The sequence below is a fragment of the Fundulus heteroclitus genome, chromosome 7 (genome assembly GCF_011125445.2).
Source record: "Fundulus heteroclitus isolate FHET01 chromosome 7, MU-UCD_Fhet_4.1, whole genome shotgun sequence".
NCBI lineage: Eukaryota > Metazoa > Chordata > Actinopteri > Cyprinodontiformes > Fundulidae > Fundulus > Fundulus heteroclitus.
In genome coordinates, this window is record NC_046367.1 from 19,283,184 (window position 1) to 19,295,370 (window position 12,187).

Below are 12,187 nucleotides of genomic sequence, written 5' to 3' on the forward strand. Positions count from 1 at the left end.
TAGTTAACCCTTGGACTTAATTTAGTTAACCCTTGGACCAAATATTAAGAACAACAGGAGATACTGGAGTATACTGAACATCATCAGTGAGTGGTTTCAGTGAGACACAAACACATGACATGGGTCCTTTTACTGCAATTTTGTGGTACTGTCTTGGACAGTTACAGCCATGACTTGAATCAATATCAAGGAAAGGACATCCCTAAATAAAAACAGAACTGTATTCTGTCTCTCTGTACTTGTTGATCATCTTTAGTTGCGGTCTTGGTCATGCTCAGTGTAATGGCTGACCGGGTCTCCTGACAGGTTTGAATCATCGTTTTCCTCTCCAATGCTATTTGCTTTCCTGACGAGCCCAAATGTTATATAAGAGGACTGCTGGTGGGGGTCATGACAGGAATTTAAAATGTGTTGATGTAAATGGAACCAATTGCAGGCCGTCCAGCCATAGTGAAGACAGCTGAAGGGTATCAAAAGTAAAAATCACATCTAAGAATTTTTTTTGTAACATAGAAAACTATACATGACATCAAAGTATGATTAATGACTACAAAAAAGGATGCAAAAATATAACAAAGACACAGTTACACAAAACAGCTTGTAAGAAGCACTATAAATCTAAGGAGTGAGAGAAGATGATGAAAAATAAAGGTATGACTACGTGAATAAAAACTGTGCCAATAAGATATAGACAGAATTGGCCATTTACAGTCTAAATTATAAAATTTAGACTGTTCCCAAAAAAAGAGCAGCTGTGTCTCGGTGGTCTGACAATCAGGAGGGTGTGAGTTAAATTCACTCTTCCCTCTGTCTTCTTATGTTTGTGTGCTTGAAAGTGTGAATGAGTGACTGCGACTCACAGTGTAAAAGCCCTTTAAGCAGTCGGTAAGACTAGAACAATGGTATATAAGTGCAGTCCATTTACCCGGACAAGGACAACATTAAATTTCAGTGTGTAAGAATAAAAGAGCCACTGACACCCAGACAAGTGCAAACATTAACACTTACAAAAGGACGTGTTAAATGAGCAGAGAGGCACAAACTATGGCAGGACATTTCCAAATGACAAGATACAAAGACCCAAAATGAAGCAATACAGGGAGGCATAATTACCACAGACTAATTTAGAAATTATCATAGATGAATATGCTTGTTAGAAAATGAACACCAACCACAGTCCCTATCCACATGTTTGCATTGTATTCTCTGTTCAGATGTAATTTTGCTGTAGTGTCAGAAGAAAAAAAAGCTGACAGTATTTTATATATATATATATATATATATATATATATATATATATATATATATATCACAATTTGCCTTTACATTGCTTTACAAAGCAGATAAGTACTTCTCAACCACATTTCATCAATGAAACAAAGGCCAATGGACCCATGCCCCTCTAAAACACAAAGGCTACTCAACATATTGGTGACTGTGTTATCTTCAACAGCAGATCATGATCGCCTATTATTTTAAAAAGAAAATGGATTTCCTTGACCAAAGATACTTTCTAACTTTCTAGGAATATTGGCACTATAACAGCTCTGAAAAAAGGAGTATTGTGGCCTTTCCCAAAGACTGGACAATGCACAGAAAAGTGGATGAGATTTGTGAAAGTAAATAGAGGAAGACGGCGGATTTCTCATTCCACCAACAATGTCTGTATTCAAAATACTTTTTGCCAAGTTTTCCGCATGAGCAGAAGCGCATTTTGCCATTACAAAACAAGGAGGAACTGAACAGTTTGGACTTGTGCATTGGAAATAGAAAAGATATTACACTATCTTCCAAAGTACTGCGAGGATTTATAAGATTGAATCAGAATTTCTTCCGCTAAAGGTTATTTGTCTGAAAACAGAAATGTAGAGTGTAATGGTTCTAAAATGTACCTCTATTTTTTTTTTCGTATAAACCTGGACGGAAACGCGGGGAAAAAAAAATTCTATCAGGGAATTTCAGGATATACAGGAACAGCACTACGGGGTGTCCCCCATCATGGAGCTGCTGCCCCATGACGGATCTCTCCAGGTCATGAACTACGGGCATCTTCGGTCAGTAAATCCACCATTGCGCAATAAATATATAGGCTAATTGTACTGTCTAAATATGTAACACATAAAAAACATTTTTGTGCTTAAATGGATGAGGAGGACCCTTTAAAAATCTGAATCTTAAAAGTTCAGATTTCTTAACTCTATTTGCTGTTCTGCTTCACTCTGTTCGCCCATTTTGTACCATTCACATGGCTCGAAATGCCTCGTTTGTGTCACGGACCCTTAATTCGCTCCTGAACATCCCTTTCTATTGGGATAACATGTAACTCACTCGCTCATTTCGTCTCCTTCATGTTCGTTGTGAAGACACCTTTACAAACATCCTTTGCTGTCCACATGCAAACACCCCCTCTTTATTTCTTCGGTTCAGAGTCACAGCTGCTACATGTAGCATTGATTCTAGACGCACTCTTACATCTGTGTCTTGTACAATAAGCATGTTTTCATCACAGCTTACTGTTTTTGATGCAAGGAGCTGCATCTGACAATCGGCCTTAAAAAATGTCTCTGACTTTCCGAGGGGGAAGTCTGACTTTAGCGGCCGTGATTTTTCCGATCGGAAGCCAGGATTTAAGAGTTCTGGCTATACTAGTTGTGTGGTCCTCTGTGTCCATTTTAGTTTATTTAGTTTATTTATTTATTATTTTTTTGTTATGTACAGCACATTGGAAACTTTTTCTGTTGTTAAATTTGCTATATAAATAAAGTGGATTGGATTGGATTGGCTGCAAATGGAGTGCAAGATTAGCATTGCCTTCTGCTGAGCTGTTTCCGACTTTTTTACAACTTGGTGGCAATCTGTAGTCTCTACCGCTGTCAGCATCGGCAGAGTATAGTCCAAATAAATGACCTTATGACCTCAAAGCTGGGGACTTTTGTCTTGGGTGGGCATTGTGTTAGGCAGATGATCAAGTTCATTGTTCCTGGATAACATCTGTCTTCAACAACTTTCAGCTGTCTTCTTGTACTCCCTTTCTTCCCTTTACACTTAGGATTTCAGACATGAAAACTAATACAATTATCATGAGCTACATCAACCTGAACACAGGCTTAAAGGAAATGTTTCAGAAATATTGGAAATGGGCTTTGATAACTTTTTAGTGAGCTTGTAGTGACATCGTAGCTGAAGGAACTCTGCAGAGACAATGAAAATATCTCTCGTTGAAAAAAAGCTGCAGCATAAAATGAGAATATCATCAATGTTTGACTTTTCAGTGTCTAATTTTTCAATGCCAAATCTCTTTTTCATTGTCATTGCAAGAGATTTTTCAATAATTAATTTTTCAATATTTCTTTTCAATGTCGCTGCAAGCTGTCACTGTTTTGGCTCCATAGAAAACCCGCTGAAGTTGTTTTCTGTTGCATGTTTTTCCCATTAAATAATATCTATCGCTTTACCTAAAACTCTAACATCCAAACACCAAGAGAAAATTTGCTGATATAAGACACACATGTATTTAGATGTTCAACTCGAAATGTGATGGTGGTTGGCAGCTCAACGCTGATGAGTAAGCGCTGCCAAACAGTGCCCCCTCCTGGGAGTTAACACCAACTACAACAAGCATTTGCATTTGAAAAGCTGGAAAAGAAACAGACCGTAAACAGATTTACTGATGTCTGCCAACCGCAGGAGAAAACAGAAAAGAAGTTAAAAAAAATAATAACTGGGTCAGAGGGGAAAAACAGGGAAAAAAGGATAAAATACATGGATAAGAAATATGGGTTAAAGGTGCATCAGTTCAGACTAGAATATACTTTGAACTGTGCAAATACACACACATACAAACACACACACGAACGGCGTAGCAATGCAGAAATTCTGGAATGAACTTTTTCTTTAAACATAACAAGTCTGCCCACAAATCATGTAAATATTGTCTAGATCTAGACAGGGTGGTGACTGTTGCCAATTCGCCGTTTCCAGCCAGACATCTGGGGCTTTATTAGCCGTCACAGGATTAATAGACTCTTTATTACCCAGAGCAATTAAGGACTTAATTGCTGATAAAATAAGGCCCATTGAGTAGAAACATGCAAAGAAGATAGATATGAACAAGAATATAATCAAAGCAAAGCAGACGGCGGAATATGTGGAACTGCCTGTGTGTTTCTGACTGTCTGTGTGTGAGTGTCTTGCAAGTTTGCGCATTGCTTTTCTTCTTCTCTGTCATCCTGCAACCCCTAGACGCACCACCAGGAGGTATGTGAGAGTTATCAGAGGCTTTACATGAACTTCAAACAGAACTTAAATCCCTGTTTATCACTGACATCACTTTCTTTCTTTTCAAGGTTGCGTTCAGTTTTGATTGAGAAGGAATAAAACACACACAAGGACAAGGCCCCTGCGGCGCAGAAGGATGCATGAAAACCTGGTCAGTATTAGCAAATGTCTGTTTGGAGAGCAGTGAGTGCTAAGACAAAATTCAACCCTTACAGGCAATTCTGTCATATAATTAAATTCAATTGTATATGTATAGCACCAATTCACAATACATGTCATCTCAAGGCACTTTACAGAGTCAAATTCAATTAAATCAGACAGATTGGTCAAAGTTTCCTCTCTAAGGAAACCCAGTAGATTGCATCAAGTCTTGACAAGCAGCATTCACTCCTCCTGAAAGAGCGTGGATGCATAAATCATGCATAAATCATGCTGTATGAAGAAAAAAAGGACAGAGAACAAAAAGTTAAAAGAACATTTAACACATTTTTAAAGATGCACAGCCACATTATTTGATTTTTTTTCTTCACATTTATATGTCAGTAACTCACTCTAGTTGTGTACAAAGTTTTTATGAAAGGTTATCTCGTCCTGTTGCCGTATTAGTTGTAATTTGGTGTTTTATGCTTTGTTTTGATCAATTTGTTATAGTACATAAAGCCTTTCGTGTTCATTTATAATGTAAACTGAAGTACGTCAGTGCACATGTGCTGCATGGGATAAAACAAGACAGCGGCTAACGGCATCTCCCAGTGAAACAATGAAGAATGGTCCAACATCCAGTGAAAAATATGCAAAAAAATATGATTCCAAGAGGGAAAAGACTGCAATGTCACTGGGAATACAGTATGAACGTTGGTGCTCACTGAAGCGATTGCTCAGATGTGACAGCAGAATTGACTGACATGAGTAAATGTTCTGATATGAGGCTCTTAAAGTTGTTGTAGATCAGCTTATTTAAATAATAATGGCTGGTCTTTGATCACACAGAGCTGCTGCTTTACTGCAAGGCATTGCTGAGGGTCAGGCTTTAATAAAGTGATTTATTAATTAAGCAAACCGGCATTGTGATAGTTCTGCAATGCTGCCAGTAGATGGTGCCACAGTTGTTTATATATGCTCATTTTGCCCATTGCGAGGCTAAATTTTGCCTCAAAAAGGACCATGAAAACACTTTGAGGATGGACGCTTGGTGAATATAATCTTATTTTATCATGTTCAAACGTTTTTTGTTCTTTTTTTAAGCATATAACGTAGCTATATACCTTTAAAGAGAACCACAAAATACATATATTCCTCTTCAAATAAAATATATACACCAAGTGCTCATCCTGATAGTGTTTATTTAGTCCTTTCTGAGCCTGGAAAGAACTTTGCACCAAGCACGATCAGTAGACATAAAGATTGTTGTGCCATCTGCCGGCTGTACCGCAGAACTATCAGAAAGCAAGATGGCGGCAAGTGATGCTGCTACTGAGAGCCAGCAGACCGTCTTGCAATGCCTCACAGTAAAGTGACAGCTCAGCGAGGTCGAGTACCAACCCGATCTACAGGGTTAGGGTAACGTTACCTCTTTGTTTTCGCACCTCCACCGGGCGTTGTCAACTCGCTCGGCTCAGTTTCTTCTCCTTGCTTACTCATTGCGTGCTAGTGCAATATTGTACTTCTGGTTATGGTAAATATACACAAAAGCATGTTGTTTACCAACAAATAGAGCGAAAAGTGTAAACCACAGAAATAAGACATAATAAGCCAACAGGGTGCGATAACTTGATCAGACAACTATTGAATGCAGCCAGCGTGAACTACCAGGGTTGAAATTCGTAACGTCGTGGAATGTGACTAGGCCCTGTCATGATTGGTGAGGGGATAACTGGACAGAAGCGTAGACCACAGCTGGCTAGCCGCATGAGGAGATGAACAGAGTGATTTTAATAAATGAAAGGAACAAACGTACAGGTGCAACAATAGAGCAGGGATCAAACAAGAGGTGTCACAACAGCGTGTAGCAAAACAGAGGATCCGATAAAAAAAAGGAGAGGTTCAGGCGGTTTAAATAGAGGAAGAAGGAGGGCAAGTGAAAGTCATCAAGACAAATAACAGGTGAATGACATGAAGGGGAAGAGCTGCAGGGAAGGAAGAATGATGCCAGGGAAGACATAGAATAACATATCTAACAGATAAAAAAAATGATAAAGAATGAACAAACTGAATCTACTAACTAAGTCCACAAGGTTAACAATGAGGAAATAACCAAGGGCCTCTGTAAACTAAGACCTTATAGAAGCTGCTTTCCATTTAATTGCTTCTTGATCTCTCATCTGTCATCAAATATAGTGAATCTGATCAGCTTGTAACAAAGTTCAGCTGGTTTTACTGAATTTTCTTGGCATTTTCTTATTTGCATCCATAGTTTGCAGAAAGGTTACAAAGGATCAAAAAATATCTCATTGTACAAAAAAGAAAAGTGCAAAATGCAGCATGTTAGACCATATATTAAAATCAACACTGACCACCGCATGAATATGCTCCAAATGCGGTAGGAAGGAGTTTTGTAAACTTATTAATTCTACCTGAAAATCAAAGCTGCCATTGTCTCATCATGTTAAATGGGTCTATCAGTAGCCATTAGGCAGCTCGCACTTTAAAAGAATCCAACAGTAGAGTTTAGGTTATGTCAAAATAGGTTAATTATAAAGTTGCATTATGTTATTTTACATACACAGCGGAAGCAAACACACATACTGATGGAAATGCTTCTTTTCTTGAGGTTGACCTCGAGAGAAGAGGCCATTTCATGGTCTGTTGGATCTCTGACCTAGACAGAAAATCAACCTTAACTTTGAGTTGGCCACAGAACTGTGTTGATATCTGTCTGTTTTTTTTTTTTTCCTTTTGCTCTATTCTCACTTCCTTCTCTTTATTTAGTTTCTGTGGCAGAAGGTGCTTTCATTTACCCAAGAACTGCTCAAAAGTACAATTTGAGGGGCGTGCATGTGGCGCAGCGGGTAGCGTGACCCATATACAGAGGCCTTAGTCCTCGACGTGGTCGACCCGGGTTTGAATCCGACCCGCGGTCCTTTGCCGAATGTCTCAAAAAAATCCCCCAAAAAAAGTACGATTTGAAGAGTCTGTGCTAGAATCTTTCCATTTTTCTGCAATCTGATATCTCAGAATTAATCCAGTTCAAATCAGCTGGATAAAGTGCTGAAAAGAAAAAAAAGACTAATAATCTGTTAACTTCACTGCTCAAAATATATGTCATATTCTACTGGAAAAGGGCAAGTTAAGTGAAGAACGGTGATGTAGTTTACTTTTTTTACATTTTATGATCCATTTCAGTAAATTGTAGCCTTTATGGGCTTTTTAGCTCGTTTTTAGCTGGGTCAAACTCTGTAAAGATCCTTACATTGACATCAGCTTGAGACATGGTAGGGTACTTTGATAAAATTTTGAAGGTATTCTATAGAAATACCTAATTTTCTTTGTCATATAAATAATAATCATGACACAAACAGCAAACCAGATTCTCCCTAATGCATAGTCTGAAAACTAGAAGATATGTGGTCAACTCTTACTAAAGTAATGTTCACATATAGATGTCTAATTGTCTAATCTTTTTTTTAACATACATCGCTGTAAAAGAAAGGGATCTAATTACTGCTAAACGGCAAACATTACCAAGCCCAGGGACCCAGAACTTTACAGTTCGTTATTCTCAGCCAGTGTCTGGTGGATTTACTGCCGTGTTTCTTTGTCGTGATGCAGGGTTCAGTTCTGCTCCAGCTTGATCTTTTTTACACATGGTCTCAGATTCCCCTCATCTTGAGTCTGTACTATATACCTCTGATGCACGATAGATGCTATGACGATGAGCTCGCCAGGTCCTGTAATGCATCTCCAAACCATGACACTCCCACCGCTATGCTTCACAGCTGGCACAATGTTCTTTTCCTTGAACGCTGTCCTTGGCTTATGCAGAACATCTCCATTCTGTAATATGAATAATTCAGTTTAAGCCTCATCTGTTGAGAAATAGTTATTCCAGGACTCTTGATCTTTGTCTACAAGCTTCAGTCTTGCCTTTGTGTTTTTCATAGAGAGGAAATGGTTCCTCTATGCACACATCATCATTGGGCGAATAGCTATAGAGGCCACAGATGGCTTATTAGAAATATAATTACTCCCTTATATTAGACATTTTATTCCTTCAAAGAATAAAAGAACTCACAGAAAAGGTCAGGTTTTTATACATTTCTTCAGTGTGACATTATACCCATAAGGTTTACTTGTTATACCTATTAAGAAGAGAAGTATGCTCCCAAATCATCATTACCCAAGGAAAACACAAATAAATGGATTTAAAATGTGAACATGTTTGACACTCCAGTCAACCTAAAAAGTAAAGTATAGATCTATTAAATGCTTTAGTTCTGTTTATTTCATAGTAACGGCAAATGTTGCCCCTAACCAGGGCCTTGGTGATTTTGTAAAAGCACAATTTTCCTTAATTTGGATTTGTCTTTCCTCCTGAGTAAATGGGCACAAACTAAAGGCTGGGTTTTCAGTGTAAGATAATGCTTCAGCAATAAAATCCCAATTAAGGCCTCTTTTACGCTTCCTTACTAGAAGAACAGACTAATGTGCTGTAGTGTGCTGTATTTTGCTATTATTTAATGGCACCTGTTATGCTAGTAACAATATTACTAAAGGGAAATCACCTGTTCTGTGCCATTTCATTTTAGCCCTCTAAATAGTTACTAATGTAAACATATAGATTTGTTTGATGTGGGTTATTTCCTCTTATTTGTATTCAGGGGGTAAATCAAAACCTTTCATTCAAGGGAAAAGGGAAAATCCAGAACAACAGAGCAGGTTCCAGTCATCTTGTCTTGGGTTAATGTGCAATTATAAAAGTGCAGTAAAGCAGGGGCTGGTTTGCTTTTTCAGGGACTGTAATACATTCAGAAATGTTGAATTGTGACTGCAGGTAGCCTTCATAGTGTAATCCAAGGTCGACCTTCATGCATTAGAATTAACAACGCAGGTCTTGATAAAAAAGGAAAAAAATGACTCCGTCTCATGAGCTTTGTCTAAATTCAGTTTAACTTTATCTTCAGTCTGTACTTTATTTTTTTTTCCTCTCATATTACACTTACTGATATTGTTCATCAGAGGTCACGAAGTTCTACCTAGCGCAGGTGTCCGCTTCAACCACGCAAGGTATGTGAGCCAAGCTGCCTGTGGTACACTGTCGCCCTCTGGTGGCCTGATTTGACATTTCCCCCAGCATGTTGTCTGGTCTAATGAACAACTCTGCTAATCTGGAGTATATTACCGGACGGTGACAAGCCTCGGTCAATCCATGCTGTTACCTGAAGACATGAAACATTGTGACTCAGATTGTTTAGTGTGATGTCATAAAGTTAATTCCTACACTCTTAGCATGTGACGTTATCCAGGTAGACTGGCACAATCTCTGCGAAAGTGGGATGAAAGATCAGAAAGTCACACAGACATGGTAATGTGATCATCTTTTTTTATTGTTATCTTAGAAAAATAGTCTTTATAAAAACAAATAAGTTATGAATTTCAGCAGCTGCTTTAAGTTTCCTCTGTAATAACATCTCCCCACCACCACCATCACCCACCCACTCACATTCTCTGTCGCTATCATTCTCACATTGCACACACGCACTTCTGTCTTGCTAAATCTGTCACTGGTCAGTTCTCACAGTCCTTCAGTTGTTTGTGCAGTGTTACAGGTCCATATCCGTTTCATCCTCCGCACAATAGAAGTTCAGAGCATTTTGTTGTTATGAGTCTGGATTCATCCTTGCTCTGCAGCAGCCAGTGACCTACTTCCCGAAGAACATCTCCATGAGCACCTCCTCGATGTTCACCGCCCCGATCACCGGTCTGAAGAAGAGCTGGGCCACCACCAGAGGGCTGATGGCTCGCAGCATGGACAGGGCGATGAGCAGCTTGGCAAAGCGGGTCGAGTCGTCGCGGTGGATCAGCCGGACGTGCTCGTTCAGAGCCTGGTGCGCCTCCCGACGCAGCGCCTGGATGTAGTGGAGGCAGCGCAGCCCTTCCAGATCTGAGAGGGGAGAAAAGTTTAGTCCTCAAACACAGACCCGCCGTATGTCGGTCTCATCGGTGTTCTCGTCAAACGAATCGGTTTATTATTATTATTGTTTGTAAGATTTGAAGATTGCTCACTGAAAGCATCGATTTACCTGGATTAAAGAGCACAGCTCCCTTCAGGTACGCATACTCCTTCGTGCTGATATCCACACTCCAGCACTTCTTCAAGAAGGTTTTGATCGCTTCGATGTCCACCACGGACACGCCGACTGCCGCCCTGTTCTGGCCGGCCGGGACCTCGCTCTGCCGGTCCGGCACACCGGTGAGGATGCGCTGCAGCATGCTGGGCTCCACCGTCTCCGTCGTCTCAAAGTCCACGCGGTCCTGCGCCAGCCCCAGCACCAGCAGCGGGGCCCAGCCGCTCCGGATCAGCATCAGCTGGTCGTCCTCCGGCAACTCGCGGAAGCAGGGCACGTTTTTCACGAAGTGCAGCGTCTTCACCAGCACCGCCGACGCGGCTTTGCACGTCACCTGCGGGGAGCGCAGCACGCCGCGGCGGCGCGTCGAGCCGCAGGAGCACGCCTGCTGCCGGAGCTCCTGCAGCGAGCCCGGCAGGGAGGAGGAGGTGGAGCCCTTCAGGAGCAGATGCTGCAGGGTCTGGTGCTGAGCATGCTGCTGCTGCTGATGATGTTGCTGTGGCTCCTCGGGGGTCACAAGGCTATCGCTCTTCAGAATGCTGTAGAGAATGCTGTTGTTGTTTCGGGCGCTGGCACTCCGACAGCGACAGCCCTCCAGCGTGGCCATGACCGCTGGCCGCTCTGCATGGACCGGAGCTGCCTCTTTGAAGCGCCGGGGGTCAGTGACAGAGGTAGCTGCTTCCTTACCCCCTGATAGCCCCGAGTGAAGGGCAGTCTATTTGTATTTGCTCCCGTCTGTCCCCGCACTTTGAGAGATTGTTCAGAGTTCCTGCATATTCCACCTCCACCGGCTGACGCGCCTCCTCTTTCTCCAGTCTCCACCTCCTCTCTTTTTCCCTCTCTCTCGCTCTCTCTCTCTCTCTCTCTCCACAGCGTTCAGAGCGACCAAGTCCAAAAATGAACTTTTTAATATAAAAAGATAAACAAATTACTCGTATCAAATTATATTTTTTTATCTCTATGCTCAGAGGTCAAGGAAGGCAAGAAAAACTCGTAAAACACAAACTGTGACCTCAGCTCATAGCTTCCGTTTGAAAAATACCAAAAGTTCATAAAAATGTTAAATAGCGTTGTTGGTTTTTTTGTTACTAAAAATGAAAGAGAAGTAAAAAGCTCAGACAAAGACTGAGGAAAAATAAACATTGAGAAAAATTGTTTCCACGGCTCTGCTTTGATTATGTGGCACTAGAGAGGCACCGAGAAATCAACTGGTGGCTGGAGCTGGTTGATTTTCAGACTGACTTCCCATGACCGGTTATTGATCGGTCAGCATCTCAGGAATCCAAACTTTATCCAGTTGGTGAACGCATCCCACTTAAGGACCACCATGTGTGCCAAAAATAACGCTCTTCGGTGTGGAAATTGTAACTGTAAAACAAAGCCTCAAAAGGTGCGCTTCCAAAGCAGAACCCTTTTTCAGGACACGGACCGATTGTTTCACCCCGACTGTTTCAGCTGTATAAACCAGGGTTAAATTATGGTTCCTGGGTATACAGCTGAAAAAAAGACCCTTGTAGAGATACTTTTTGGACAGACTGTGGCTTGGAAGAGGACTTCTGTGAGCTGACTACTCCCAGCTTCTTCCTTCATCCATCTCCCAGTTTAAATTCTTCCTTTTATTCCGT

At 40.9% G+C, this 12,187-nt stretch overlaps 1 protein-coding gene across 1 annotated transcript; it reads right to left on the reverse strand.

Moving 5' to 3' along the window:
- Window positions 1-9,803: 9,803 nt before the first annotated feature.
- nr0b1 (nuclear receptor subfamily 0, group B, member 1) lies at window positions 9,804-11,393 on the reverse strand. Its single transcript, XM_012864217.3, has 2 exons — window positions 10,518-11,393; window positions 9,804-10,378 (listed from the first exon to the last, which is right to left on the reverse strand). Exons 1-2 carry the CDS (start codon window positions 11,167-11,169, stop codon window positions 10,137-10,139), a joined length of 894 nt encoding a protein of 297 aa, XP_012719671.2. The 5' UTR covers window positions 11,170-11,393; the 3' UTR covers window positions 9,804-10,136.
- Between the last annotated feature and the right edge of the window lie 794 nt (window positions 11,394-12,187).

Bases quoted from the DNA above. Each gene is read 5' to 3' on its own strand.
- nr0b1 (XM_012864217.3), bottom strand. From the start codon at position 11,169: ATGGCCACGCTGGAGGGCTGTCGCTGTCGGAGTGCCAGCGCCCGAAAC. The intron at 10,379-10,517 runs GTAAATCGATGC...CTCCCCTCTCAG, and splicing joins AGCTGTGCTCTTTAATCCAG to ATCTGGAAGGGCTGCGCTGC.